General features: G+C 45.4%; 1 protein-coding gene across 11 annotated transcripts in view; it reads right to left on the minus strand.

Annotated features, from left to right (window-relative positions):
* Positions 1-14,826, minus strand: part of HNRNPM (heterogeneous nuclear ribonucleoprotein M) — a 37,121-nt gene that overhangs the window by 10,353 nt on the left and 11,942 nt on the right. For 4 of the 11 annotated variants that reach the window (XM_046684969.1, XM_046684966.1, XM_046684965.1 and 1 more), the window contains exons 3-12: positions 10,162-10,214; positions 9,241-9,248; positions 9,062-9,155; positions 7,787-7,978; positions 6,965-7,118; positions 6,081-6,130; positions 5,215-5,275; positions 2,638-2,739; positions 1,314-1,358; positions 772-849 (exon numbers count right to left, since the gene is read on the minus strand). In XM_046684969.1, coding sequence (XP_046540925.1) covers positions 772-849; positions 1,314-1,358; positions 2,638-2,739; positions 5,215-5,275; positions 6,081-6,130; positions 6,965-7,118; positions 7,787-7,978; positions 9,062-9,155; positions 9,241-9,248; positions 10,162-10,214 — 837 coding nt within the window. The remainder of the gene's footprint in view (positions 1-771; positions 850-1,313; positions 1,359-2,637; positions 2,740-5,214; positions 5,276-6,080; positions 6,131-6,964; positions 7,119-7,786; positions 7,979-9,061; positions 9,156-9,240; positions 9,249-10,161; positions 10,215-14,826) is intronic. The other 7 variants (XM_046684970.1, XM_046684968.1, XM_046684964.1 and 4 more) reach the window with 4 other exon arrangements.

Genomic DNA, 14,826 nt, shown 5'->3' on the forward strand with positions numbered 1-14,826 from the left:
CAGTTCTAAAGGCAACATGGCAGTGTGGTTAAGAGCCAGATGGCCTGGATCCACATCCCACACCATCACTAGCCATGGGACCTTAGGCAAGTCACTCTCTGGGCCTCAGTTTCCACTGAAATGGGGATAACAGTACCTACACGTCATGTGGTTCTTGCAAGGACTAAATGAAATAACACCCTGTTATTATAATTCCTATTATCATTGCATTGCTGTTAAGAGGCTGGGAGGGCTGTAAGATTTGAAGGGCAGTACACCAAAATTGGCATTATGTAAATGCTAAATGACATCAGCGCCTCCGCTCACAACTCAGGGTCACCACAGCAGATGACCAAGAACTCACTGAACCCAGTACTCCAGGGGAGGCATGACCTTGATCAAAACTTCAGAGAAACGAATCCCTTACACTTGGAGACCATTTTAAAGTGTGCAAGACATAACCACAGATGTCTACATGATGCTGCTGGTGCTGGAGGCACTAAGAAAGCTTGAAAAACTGTACTGGACAATCACTGGGGAAATTCGGAACAAAGGACATCTTAAGAGTTTAGTGACTAAGAGAATTAACACTTTCTGTTGAAGTCTAGCTTCTGAAATACAAACTTAGAATTTTGCTAATATTTAAGACAATTCAAAGACATCCGATTCATGGAAATCAGAAATCATTCTGGAATCATGTGAAAAGGGGAACTCATTTATTAAACATGGGTCACCCGAGAGCCAACAGTCAGCAAAGGGTAAGTGTGAGCAGGCAGGAAACACAAGTCTTACCGTTTATTCTGCCCATGTTCATCCCAGATCCAAATCGACCCATGTTTTCCATACCACCACCAAAGGGTCCCTCCATGCCTGAAAGAGACATCTGCACTTCAGCACCATCACAACAGGATGGCTCAGACTCGGCAGGAAAAGAAAAACGTTTTCTCAAGTTTCTCCTTGGGCATTTCCTGCCAGGACCGTATTACTTACCAAGTTTAAGGGCTTTTGGAAAAATAAAAAAACATAGTGCCCTTGCTTAAAAATCACCATCTTTTAAAAAGGTGACCTGATCCAACCCCCTGAATGAACAGACAAGCAGAGAGGCCCAGAGAGATGGAGAGGTTTGCCCAAGGTCACAGAGCTGGTTAGTGAGAAAGCCAGAACCGAAAGCCAAGACACCCACTGGAAGGTGCGACAGGTAAAGTAATTTCTAGAATCAAATTTTTTGGAAACCAAAGTGAGAATTTCATGCAAGCTTTAGAGAAAAGAAAGAGGAAAAAAGATAGAAACCATACCTAAGTGATTACGTTTGTACTTCATTTTAAATTTCTTACCTCCCATTTTATTTATTCCAAATCCTATGCCTTCCATTCCCATTCCTTAAAAAGAAAAAGTCAATGCAAACTAAAATTATCTCAAAGCAGTAACGTTTGAACTTAAAAAACACAAGAAATTCGAAAATAGCAAATGAACAAAAAATATCCCTGATTACGAATTATTTTAATCGTCAAGGAAAAAAGGGGGGGAGGGGCTCTACCATTTCAACTGTCAAACCACCACATTTCAAGAAAACTGAGCCTTTAACAAAATAATCACCAAGTGACTCAAAATTCTGTAGGGTCCATACAGTTTTATTAAACGGCCAAGTTAAACACTTTTAAACATAAAATAAAATTATCAGGTACAGACTAGGGAACATTCATTTTTTAAAGCTTATTTTAGGGAAGAGAAGTGGATTTAAAAATCCCCTTTAAAGGTAAAATCCACTAAATAAAAAGCAGTTCTTAAAAAGACTGAGGCTTCTCTCCCCCTCACTAGGTGTTAGTCAGGGGGCTGTGGCAGTCAGCCAGGTAGAGCCACTGGAGGTGTGACAGCCCAGGACACTGCAGTCAGCCCCAGAGTTGAATCCGGGAGGGAGACAAAGGATAGGGAGAACCAACAGCAGTAGGGTCGAGGGCATCCAGCTTGCAAGTCAAAGGATTTCAAGAAAGAAAGACCTAAGTCTGAGGTCATAACAACGAAATATTTCTTAACACTATATAAACGCCTCATTGCACAGAAATGAAAACACTCAACAGTCAAGTTTACAGTTCACTGTACTTGTCAAAGCTTTCGTTTCTTGGCCAGTTCTTGTCTTCGTGAACAAAGATCACACTGTGCATCACTGGTCCTCGTGGCCTGTGACGGCTACGCTGTCACGCAGTGAGCCCCTCTGTGCCTTTGTGCACCCATCAACGCCCCTGCCTCTAGAAGCCGTGTCAACACCAGGCGAGAGCCCAAGGGGTCTGGGTGATAGACGGTGGCAGTGCTGTGGTCCCATGGTCAGGAGACCTACAGTCTCTGTCACTAACTGACAGTGTGACCTTGAGCAAGACCAACTCTGGCTCCTTTTATCAAATGGCTTAACTACCTCAGCTCAGCAGGTCATGCAAGGATAATACGCAAAGGTATAATGGCTTGAGAAAAAAGGTTCAATTCAGTAAAAATACAAAAATACTTCCTTTATCAAAATGAATCAGAGACGAATAAGGAGGGCATTTTGTCCCAATTAAAGCTTTATTCCATTCGAACTACTCAATGGCCAATTATCCCAATAATTAACTTTAATAATTTGAACTTCCCCAGAAATCCCCAATCAAGGTGCACTGTACTTCTCACCTGCGGGTCCTATGTTTCCCATTCCAATGCCTTTGTTCAGGTGATTGGCATCGATAGGCTGCCCTCCCGGTCCTAACCCCATGCCAATACCACCAAGGCCATCTGCAAGGAAAGGAGAAAGTCACAAGTCTAGATGCCACTTACTTAGAAAACCGTGACCCTCAAGGCAAAAAGCCTTTGTTTACTGTGTTGTAGCTGTCACACTCCATCCCTCCCACCCACCTCCACCAGCAAACCCAGGACTAATGCACAATTCAACACTGGTCCATCTGGAAGCTCCCCCCTTTAAGGCATCAGCTTTTATATGCGATTACAGATTGGAGTTGGTGATAGGTATACAACAGTGCAACTACAAGTCAGTCCGCTGCAAAGTTACAGCGAAGAACTCTGAACCAGTAAGTTCTTAGTTCACCCAGTAAGAATCGGTGAGCACCTGTTTGCTGCCCTGAATCGTGAACTGAGAAATGCTGGATCAAAAAGGGCAATTCACAACTAGAAGGACCCACAACGAAGAATATACAACTATGTACCGGGGGGCTTTGGAGAGAAAAACGGAAAAAAAAAAAAAAGGGCAATTCAGGACCTCAGGAGGCAAGCAGCACAAATATGACCAGCCCCACCTCCCATCCTGGTAGCCCAAAGGACTTTTCTCATGAAGAAACCATGTCGTAAGCCAGCCAACTAACGCACTGGGCACACACTAGTCTCTGACTCTGCTGCAGGCAGAGTAACAATGGAGCCAGTGTGTTCGAAGAACCTGTCTTCTACCCAGAAAGCCTCCTGACCCGTGGATCGCTGCGAACCCAGCCCACCCTCAACCCCAGGCTCCACAAACAAACAGGGCGCAAGGACACAGACGGGGCTCACAACAGCCAACAAGGCCTGACAGTGTTACGACACTTGCAGTGCTATGGGTGACCACGGTCTGAGGCTTCAACCAGGACCAGCCGAGATTTTTGAAAATGGGAATGAAGTTCATCAAAAAAAGTTCGACACAAGTTCCCAGGTATTTAACCTGATTAACATCCCTGTTTTTAAACTGCATAGAAACAGCAGCAAGAGATCACCAAGGTTACTCACTCCCCAAAGCACTGAAGACTGAAGTCAGCCCTCTGAGATGTGCCAGGAGACCAAAAGCCACGTCTAACGGGCTCCCTGGGGCCCAGTGGGAGCCGGCCAAGGTTGCCAAGCAGCCCCAACCCGCCCTCCTCTAAGCAAGAAAGCCAACAAGAGCCAGCACGCCGATCCTGGGCGCTCAGAGCAAGTAAGCACACTGCCTCCGACAAAGGAATGCGGTCACACTGTTAACTTCCACCAGATAAGCGATGGACCTCCCCCTCAAAATCCCCCTCTATAATCCTGCACTGCAAAGGCACTCAAGAGTTGTCAGTGTTCTAGTCTAGGCTCCCATTCGGTTCCATCTCTGACGGCTGCACCCTCGGCTTGAGTCACTGCTCCAGACCAGAGGCACTTGCTGGCCCTCCAGACAGCGCCCCCTCACCTGGTGGAAGGCCTCCCTAGCACAGCAGGAGCGGGTCCCACCCCCACCCAGTCTTCCTTCTATAGGATAGCCCCACAGGCACCGCTGATTCCCCAAGTCTCACGCTGCTGCGACCTCACTCCCACCGCTGCCTGTGCTCAGGCTCAGCTCACCCCCATGGTCTTGCCAGATGGGGCGCCTAGGACGTCACTAATATGTGCCACTTCCCGCTATGTGGTGACCAATCCACTAGCCTTTCCTGTCACACGACAGATTTTCACTTGACCTTGCAAATAACCCTCTCCAAAACTCTGACTGCTGTACTTCACACAGCATAAAACTCACCTACTGAAAGTTACAGCTCAGTGACTTTTAGTATATTCAGAGTTACGCAACCATCCCCATCCAATTCCAGAACATTTTCAGTACCCCCAAAAGAACCGCCACCCCCATTAGCAGTCACTCTCCACTTAGCCCCACCCCGCCCCAGCCCCTGGCAACTACTAATCCACCGTGCGCAGATTCGCCTACTGCGACGCTCCCTACAAATGCAATCAAGGCTCGTCCACGCTGCGGCGCGCACCAGGACTCCACTCCGTCCTAAGGCTGGGTGAGACCCTAGCGCGTGGATTTACACATTTCATCGATCCGCTCATCAGCTGCAATCATGCCGCATGAGTATCCAGGCACAGGTTTCTGTGTGGACCTAAGTTTGCAGCTCCCCTGGAGTAGACGGAGGAGGGGAAGTGCTGGGCCACGTGGTAATAACCAGTCTCCTCGTAACCCAGGGGCAGCCTGGCTTTGATCCCCTTGCAGTTTCTCGTTCCTCCTTTCTCTCGTTCCCAGGACGCTTGCAAGATGCCCAACTCCCTCCTGGGCAGCCTGCCTGACCACGAGTAATCCTAACAATCCTTCCTCCATGGAATCTCTCTGCTCCTTTCCACCCCAAAAAATCTATAGGGGGAAAAACCCACCCTTTCCTCAAGAACGGGCAAGAGAACTGCAGAACAACATGGCACAAATTCAAGGGTAAGTGTAGGTTTCTGGTTAGTACATATCAAATTCAAAATTTCAGCCATAATAATTGAGACACTTACGGGGAAGTTGCTGTGGACGCTCAGGAGGGAAAAAGTCTCCCTTTGGTAGGGCCCTCTCATCCTGAAAGAGAAAGCAAACACATCTCAGTATTCCTCACAGCACTGTTTGCAACAGCAAAAGACGGAAACAACTCCCACCCACAGAGGCCTGGCTAGATATATTATGAGACACCCCGCCGGGGCACGACACGCAGGCGGGAAAAGGCTGTGGGAGAGCGCTTGCTGCCTTTTGTAAAGGGGGAAGGATGAAACTCCCGTTCATGTTACTGTGGGGATGGGGGACCCGGACACAAAACGAGAGCAGGACTCTCACACTAGCTTTTTCATGCTTTTTGACTTTTGAGTCATGTGAAGCAATTATGTATTCCAAAAACTCAACTGAATGTTTAAAGCAACTAAAAAATTCCTCTACAGCTCCTTTTCTTCACCAATTTGAGTCCTAACTAGATCGCCCTCAGCACGGCAGGGCTGGAGTTTACAGTGAAGCGCTTCCGCAGAACTTTAAGGGGTGTCTGAATCAAAGACTTGATGTTCACAGTAGATACGATGCTAACAAACACCAGAGCGCAAGACTCTGAAAGCGGGAAACCCATGTACACAAGCCTTCTTCGAAACCGATCACTTGCTCAAGCAGGATATTCAACTGACCTGACCAGGCCAATAACAGCCGACTATGCAAAGGAAAAATATCTGAAAAGCTGAGTGAGCAGAAAGTTATTTCTGTCATGAATTTGCTCAAGATACTGACCCTATTTAACTTAGCTGGATCCATAGAGTATAGTGGCTATGTGTACACTCTTAATAATCCTCTATTTTTGCTAGACTCATTTGAGTATGTTATGGAGAAGGAGGTCCCATTAACTTACCATTTTCACGTGCATAGGTCTATCAAACAGCAGCTGACCATTAAACATAGCTGACATTACAATTAAGGCTGTTTCTTGCAATTCTAAAAACACGCACAGCAGGAGAGAAATACATAAGAGAAAAATAGTCCAACCGCTAACAGTCCACTAAGTGGTGAATTTTGGAGAAATTGAGATTTGTCATTATGTTTTCAAGTATTTGTTTCTACAGGAAGCATAAAAGGAACAATAAATAAAGCTCAAGGGGCTAAAAATGTAAACCTCAGCTTACTCCTCAGGTGTGGAGGGTCATTCACGTAATCTTACTCTTCTCACCAACTACCCCTTAAGTACTGGTGTCAGTCTGTGTGTGCGCCCAATGGCAGCCACCCGACCATTGTGGAAGCACCATGTTATCTGGGTAAGGTGAGACACTCAGCGAGAGTCCTGTCTGAGTTCAGGGACTGTTCACACGTGGTCTTCTCCACTGTGAGTAAAGATGTGACTCTGGGGGAAGCAGCCCAGGGTCAGAGAAAAGTGCTTCTCCCAGAATGGTGCCAATTCCTAAGTCCTGGAAGGACTCATGCATGAAGTAACACTGAATTTCTCCCCAGTGGCACATTCTTTGGACTTCCTCTTTCCAGTCAGACTCCTCTACAAAGAAAACACTGGAAAAGACCACTCATGGGCATGTGCCTATTTTCAAACCATCCCTTCTATTTTATTTACCTGGTACTGAATCAATTCCATCCCAGAGAACTTCCAAATTCCACAGTACTGCATTCCCCAGTCACTTAGGAACTTTTAAAACACAAAGTTACCACTTCCCCACACAAACCTATGATGACTAACACAACATTTAGGCCAAACTGTTCACCAAGAGTTGAATTCTGGGAAAAGGATACATATAGCTTGCACAGCTTCAATGGACTGTTCAAAAGTAACAGTGCCTATTCCACGACTTTTTCCATCTTTATCCTCAAGAATGTCTGCTCGGACCACCACACCAGCCATACTAAAAACTTCCTTCAGTTTCTTCCAGCCAACTTTATAATCCAGCTAATCAAGAGAAAGGGGAGGAAAATCTCAACGTAGACATCTTAAGAAAAACAACATCTTAACTACATGGACACGACATGCTCTGGTTGGAAACACAAAAACAGTATCACAAAAACTTAACAACTGCAGTGCAGTTTTTCAAACAGGATTATGAAGCTTGGCCTTCACTGCTGTTTACTGTCTCTTTTCTCTGAAAGAACAGTTTCAGTCACCTCATACTTTCCAAATTAGTGCTTATTTCGTGAACATTAAAAAAAAATTTGTTCCCCCGCTAAGGTTTACCATCATTGTTCCCAACCCACCTTCTTCTAAAACTATTTCCCCTTGCAAATGACAAAGGTATTGCCGTTCATCCCAGACACAACAAAAAGAGGAAAGTATCAATATACAACCTCTGCTCATACACTTTCTTACTCTGCACCTAAAACCCCCCAGAGAATGCTGAGTCAGCTGCCACTTTTGTAAACACCAGAAAAACTCAGTAAACAGGGCCCCAATGGGGCCACAGTCCATCCCCAAGGCTGAATTTTTAAATAGATCAAGAAGATAACATAACCCTCTTTTAAGTTTTTCTTCTCAAATGTCAAGAACTACTTTTAGAACGTATTGACAAGAGTGTTTCACAAAGTTCTGATTTCCTACTTCCACCAACGTTTCCGGGTACTTACATTTGCTACAAATACTGTGCTTCCAAGTCTTCCAGCCTGTAATGCATGGATAATCTCATTTGGGATGTTAGGATTATTTAGGATACTGGGTGGGATATTAATCATTCCTGGGCCACCTGGTCCCATACCCATCCCACCAGTCGTAGCCATCACCTTTTGCATCGCTCTCCTGGCATGTTCACCATCGGGATCCTAAAACAAGCACAAAAGTGTTACATTGAACTGACCCAGTGACAACTAAAACCACGCTGGCACAATAAGTCATATTCCCAAAACCGCAGAGATTGAGAGGCTGTTTGGAAAGCATTTCTCACATAACAAGAAATTCAAATAAACTAAACCACCAAGCTAGGAAGAATTCCAGCCAAAGGAATGAGCAAGAAAGAAAGGGTATAAAATTTAGCTCTAAATTGAACTAAGTAAAAAACAAAAAAGGGGGTCAGGTGACATGATTAGTTGACATAATACAGAACTTCCAGACTGAAACAAGATCTTCACAGGCTTGGGACAGTTGAATCTCACTGATTCAATGAAGTTTTGACATCTCTGCTAGCCCCATCAGTGATTTTTCCAAACGTTTGGAAACACAGTTCGACATCACCAAGGTACTCCATCCTTCAAGTTAGTCAGGCGTCTGACTCACGAGTCAAGTCTGGACATGTTTGTCAAGTTCTCGTATTGACACTATTCTTGAACTCTTTGCCCTTTTGTGTATCACCTTCGACACACAAGAGACCTTAAGCTCTACCACGCTTTCCTCTCTGAGCTCCGAATGTACTCATCTTCCTCCAAGAAGAGGTGAAAATAAGTCAAGGAGGGACTGAATCAACAAAAAACCTCCGTCCTCCTTGAGTAAGAGAAGATATTTGATTTGGATCAGATGTGAAAGAGGATTTGAGTCATGACAAACTCACTTTAAAGAAGAAAAAAGGTGGGCCAAGAAAAGGGTGCAGACTAGGTGAAACTGTGGGTGCAGAATCCCTTTAGAAAGCCAAAGGAAAGCCTGGGCGCAGCCTGCGCGCCCCGAGCAAACAAGGCAGGCCGGTCTAGGACAAATCACAGGCGTCGGGCAGGCGGCCAGCAGTCGCCCGGGGCGCGCTCAGCCCCTCCTCAGAGCTCTTACAGGAGGGCCTGCTGCAGCCTGGGACCGACCCTCTGCACGAACAGGCTGGTCTGCTCCGAAAACGGAGGCAAGGGCTCTTTTTGTCCTTTCCTAACTCCGAACAGGAACAACTCGACAACCACACACGGAATCCACAGGTCTCAAGAGCTTACTTCTTTGACTTTCAGTGGTCTTCCACTCAGACTATGCTTGTTTAGAACTTCGGCAGCTTTTTTCATGCTCTCTTCCATCTTGAATTCAACAACGCTATGAAGAGTCAAAAGGAAATGAGTGAAAGCAGTCCCACGACTCAGAAGGCTCAATTGCCAATAAGTAACTAGACAATACTTACGCACATCCCTGTGGGAGAAGCCACAGACCAGCCAGAAGAGCAAGGAGAGGGGGAAAAAAGAAAAGACAAAACCGTCAATATCAACGACAGTTATCAATGAAAAATATGATTTATGTAACAAAGTCAGTTTTGTTTTTTGCCTTAATCCTTCTAAGGGGCAGCTGACAGCAGCGTCCGGCCTAGCCCTCCTTCTGAAAAGCTGGGCTCCGGGTTTTCTCCTGCTCCTGCGCGTAACCAGCACTACACTAGAGCTGCTGAAGTTACAATGAGCAGACCCAAATTCAGGTTCTCCAAGAAATCACACCAACTTTAGATCTGCTTCCCTCTCCTCAGTCAATGCCTTACCATACTCCTCTAAATCCATCCCTTCCATGAATTAAGCTCATCCTTTGGATTAGTCTAAGCCATTCTATTGCACGACAGAAAATAGTTTATTTTCTCATTAAACTAGGCCAATTTTAAACATTCAAGTTTTAATATTTGTTTTACAATTTACTGGCACAAAGGCAACTTTTCGGAATCTTTGGTTCACACAACTTTCAAATTCAGCAAACAACCAAGAGTGACATTTTCTAGACAAAAACACACGTTTTACATTAATATACCACCGCTAAAATTCCATGCATAATTCACACACAGCCAATTCCTCTGTTAACAAAGAGACAATGCTGCTATTGGTCCCCAGGTACCCAAAATGGGCGTCCAAACAGAATACCAAAAAGCTCTTTGGCCAGCCATTTGGAAAAGCGGGACTCCCGTGTGCAAATCCCCGCCCACCCCACTCAAATGTTTGGCAAAATCAAACATGGCTACTGTAACGTGAGCACTCACTGCCTTCCTGATTTCATTCGATTCCACGCCACCATACAGTTACATTTTTCATGTAGTAAATCCACAGAAGAAATTCTCTCAGACACTTACCCTTGACTTTCCTTCAGCGTCCATTAAGAGCTCCACGTATGTTACCTCACCAACTACAAATCAGTTTCCAGACGACACATAAACCAAGGGAGAAAAGCCAAGAAAACAATGGGAATTTAGAACAATCATCAGCAACCTTGTATGGAGCCTCTGCCTTATAAGAAAGCCCAGAAACACTCCATATTCTCTAAACCACCGCACTAGGCATTACAGGTGTGCAGTAAAAGGAGGTGCAGCTCTTTAACAATATGTCCTTGATTCTCCTCCCACCACAAACAAGCTATTTCCACAGATGTCCAGATCCATGTCCCTACCTGGAATCCTCACTCATGACTCCTGGCAATCCAAATCTACAGGAAAGAAGTCTGCGTGGTTCCCTTTTTTGGGGAAGGGAGGAAAACAGTTTTACACACACACTCTTACTGGTGAAAACAGGTCAACAGCACACAAATTGCAGCGCCACTGAACCAAGCGCAAGTGCCAAATACAGGGCCATGTAGCTGGACAGGCACGAGGGTGCACAGATGGTGTGGCCGGCTACGTGGGTGGGCAACCTGCACAATCGCACAGGGCCCTGCGCTCAGGAGGGCCGTGCCTTGGTTTAATGCTCTGTTGCTGTCATCTTGAAATTCTTATCTTTTAACAAGGGGCCCATGTTTTCATTTTGCACTGGGTCCCACAAAATCTGCAGCTAGTCCTGCACGCAGCACTGGGCTCAGCAACTGTCAGAAGCAGGAGGTTTGCATACCCGATCACAAAACCAGAGCAGCACCTGGCTCCTCTTCAGTGACCTCAGCCAGGCCTCACTACTGCTACTTTCTCCGCCTCCCCATTCAAGGACTCGGATAAAAGCAAACTGACAGCTCAGTTTGCATCTCAACAATTAAGCAGACTCACAAGTTTCCAATCTACACAAAGGTGAGGAAAAACAAAGCAGTTCAAAAGATTCCGCAGGGTTTCCTCCAGGTTTGGATTGCCAGTTCATGACCACCATGACCGATGTTCGAACCCACCAAGACGACCACCAAAATGGCTGCTGAACTTGAAGATGGCACACAGCGAACAAAAACATAAGCTGTTAACCTGGAGAAAACAACCTCTAAGCAGGCTTTCCAAAGTCAAGAAATGGCTTTTTGTTCCAGAAATCTCTTTTTTCACCCAAGGATTATTTTATGATGGTAAAGCCTTCTCCAAATCAGTTTTCAAGTTTGGTTTAGCAGTTTAAGGGTAAAAACCACCCTCTTAACGGCCTCACCAAGTCCTGCCTATTCTAATTCCTTTGTTCAAAGGATATTAAATTATGAAGATTTTTAAATTTATATGGCAAAGAGTGATTTAAGTGCAAAATAAAGTAAAATAATTTGTTAAATAAAATTAACAATCTGAAAGGCATATTTATTAGTAACATATCTGCATGGCAGCTGAAGGCAAGAAGGCCAAGTGTTCAAAGTGTACGTCCACAGCCTCACCTCCCTTGTCCTTTCCTGGAATGCTACAGAACCAAACCAGCACTTTGCACAAAACAGAGGGGAGAGAGAATCAGTGCAAAGGAATGAAGAAAGGGAACGGGAGGGACTGGTCTATTAAACTGTTGGAGCGTGCACTCCTGTGGGGCAAACTGAAAAGCGATCACTGCCAAAGGACACTCGTACCAATTGGCTTTATTTTACTCTTACCAAAGTAAAGTAATTCCAAATAAGGTGTGGCCTTTCCTGAGGCCATGTTAAAAGCCATTTATTTCAACAGCAGCAGCCATCTGAGGACCAACAGCCCTTGTCTCCACTTTGATGAAAATGCCAAGCAGTGTCAGGATAAGTGAAGAGAGAGGCCACGTTTACTTCCTACAAGCTGACTACCACCTAATAACCTTAAAAATAAATGAAAGAATCACAGTATCTAACTCAAGACAGCTGTAACTATGTTGTCAGAATTCAAATCTGTTGCATTTGGAGAGTTTCTAATCTGTGTCCATAAAGGCACTTTATCAAAAAGCTGTCATTGCGGGCTAGAAACCAAGCAAGTCCAAACCAAACTTTTTTCCATGGTCATAACCATTTTAACAAAAAGCCAGGTTTAGAAATTAGGACTTTTTCCACTTAACATTCTAGTGATGGCAGACATCCAACTTCAACCTTCTGCACCAAAACTTTGCTTAAAGTGTCCCTTTTTTTCCCCCAAATGGTACAGTGGTTTAGTAAACAAATTACATTACAAAAACCTTCCATCCTATCAGTGGAGCCGCAGGTTCGGCGGTCACGGAGGCTGGCAGCAGTGCTGCTCCCGAGGCTCAATAATAACCATGCTCCTCAAGAATTCATGAAACCCGGACCCCCACCCTGAGACCGATCAGTTCAGAGCCGTAAGCTAATCAGTCACAGGATCTGCAATAGTTGCTAACTCGTACTCCCTCCGGGAAGACGGTCCTGAAGCCTGCAAAGACCACCTCTTTTAGTCGTACAATATTAAAGCACAGACCTGTTTAGCACAGTCAGTACAAGTGTCGACCAAACTTTGCGGGCTAAATTTGCCAAGTGTGCAGAGTCTGGTCACATTCAACGAAATGAAGTTTAAAAGAGCAAATAAACCAGAGCAGATCCCAGTCCGGACTGGGAGGGTGGTCGACGAACAGGCAGGAGCAACAGTCCCACAGAAATGGAATCTGTAGCAATGAATCAAACACACTCCTGCTCCACTCCCTCCTCCACACAGACGGAATCCCCAGAGGAGGCAGCTGAGACAAGCTCTACTGCAGCCTCGAACATCAAAATATCTACATGAAAAAACCAGTAAGACTTTGAAAACTCTAATGCCATGTTGTTACCTACCTTTATTTTCAAATGCTCCCAGAAACCACTCTGAACCAACATTTAGGTGCATTATTAAAAATAGTGCCTCAAGAATAAAACACATCACGAGGACAAGAGGATGGGCAACCCAAAAAGAATTCAGGCCGTCCTCTGGGGCTACTTTGATAGTAACACTCCCGCACATATTTTCCTCACAAAGAGTATCTGCTTCTGTGTTCTCATTTACTGCTCCGGTCTGAAATGGACAAATAGGCAGAAGTACAGAGGCCAAAGCTCCACTGAAGAGAACGCATATGTGAAGAGGCCTACAATTTTTTTAAAGGGGGGAGGGGCTCAAAAGCATGGCATGTTACCACACGTTTCACCTCCTGATCGTCCCCTCCCAGGCGGCCTCTCTGACGGAGGGGCACATGGAATAAATGCACACTTGAACCGGGAAGGCTTGTTTCTGTAAGATGCAGACAACTTGACACATGGCAAATTAATTCCTCTACACGAGGACTGCCTGATTTACGGACAAGTTAGGAAATGGCCGAGCCCATTCTTGCTCTAATGCCATGACAACAGCAGAAGAGGACTGCCCCTCTAACTAGACTGAAAACCACCAAATAAGCTAGGTGGGCTGCACTGCTGGGGCTCAACCCGAGCCCCCACAGATAGGAACGCTTTAGCCCAACAGGCCTTTCCAAAACACAGGCTGAATTTCCAACAAAGGAAAATAGGAAGGAGCCAAGGAGACTGGGTAGGGATTTTTACTTAAATTGAAAATAAAGTTCTGCTCCACAGACCCACAATGTAGATTATTTCCAAGAGCCAAAGGAGACTTTCTACTGGACTACACGTTTGTGCCTTGCAGGCCTGTTTTCTGTCAGCTGGAATCTGGAATTCAGTTAAAGTGATACATTAACTAAAAACAGGATTAAGCACTTAAAGAAATCTTTGGTTACACACGATGGACTGACTGCTGCTAAACTCGGGATTGACTGAGAGTAACCTAGATCCCTGACCTTCCTTTCTTCCTCCCAGTGCGCTCCGTGTTTACTTTACTCACTGCTGGGGCAGCCAGTCCTGCCCCGCCGCAGCCGCCGCACCTCGAGGCTGCCGGCTCCCTGTTAGGCCAGAGCTTTCTTCATCCACAGGACACCTCGGTACCGCTGCACAACACTATTTAAGTTTAAAATTCCCAAGACCACCAGTTGCTCACAGAAATCTTAAGCTGTTGCCCAATTCTTACAGTCAAACGCTTGAAGATGTGTATCCTGCTGTCTGTTAGGTGATGAAAATGAGGAAGCTGTGAGGAAGTGAATCACTTCCCAACCTGGTTTGGCATCTCCAATTCAAATTCCCTATTACACTGACTTTTTTTAATCCAGCAACTCTTCAGTGCTCACAGCAGCCATTTGTTCCACATGTCTCCACTTAAAAATAAGCACGGTCACAAGGAAGAACAATAGAAACTTTTCCTCTGTCCCACCGGGACACTTAAGAGCAGGAAGGGAAAACTTGGGGAAGAGCGAATTCAATTCTAAGGGCCATGAAAACAGTTTAACCCATGGCCCTGACTGATGTGATGAGGCGGGGAGGGAGCCAAAAAGCTGCCTGGCACAGAACAAAACGAAGCTCTCAAAATATTTCCCCTTTAAAATCAGCAATGCTGATTTCATGACAGTGCCACCTAACAGCTGGGCACCAAGTAAGCTTTGCGATCCCATCCAGGGGAAAAGGCATTTAGTGACCAGGTCACACAGCATAGACATCTATTAAGAGGATGTCCCAGAATGCTGTCACATTAAAGATGGACAATGTCCATAGGGTGTCCAAGGAGGGGTACGTGAGGCAAACTCAGGCAAGATTACTC

Source organism: Equus quagga, chromosome 14 (assembly GCF_021613505.1).
Source record: "Equus quagga isolate Etosha38 chromosome 14, UCLA_HA_Equagga_1.0, whole genome shotgun sequence".
Lineage (NCBI taxonomy): Eukaryota > Metazoa > Chordata > Mammalia > Perissodactyla > Equidae > Equus > Equus quagga.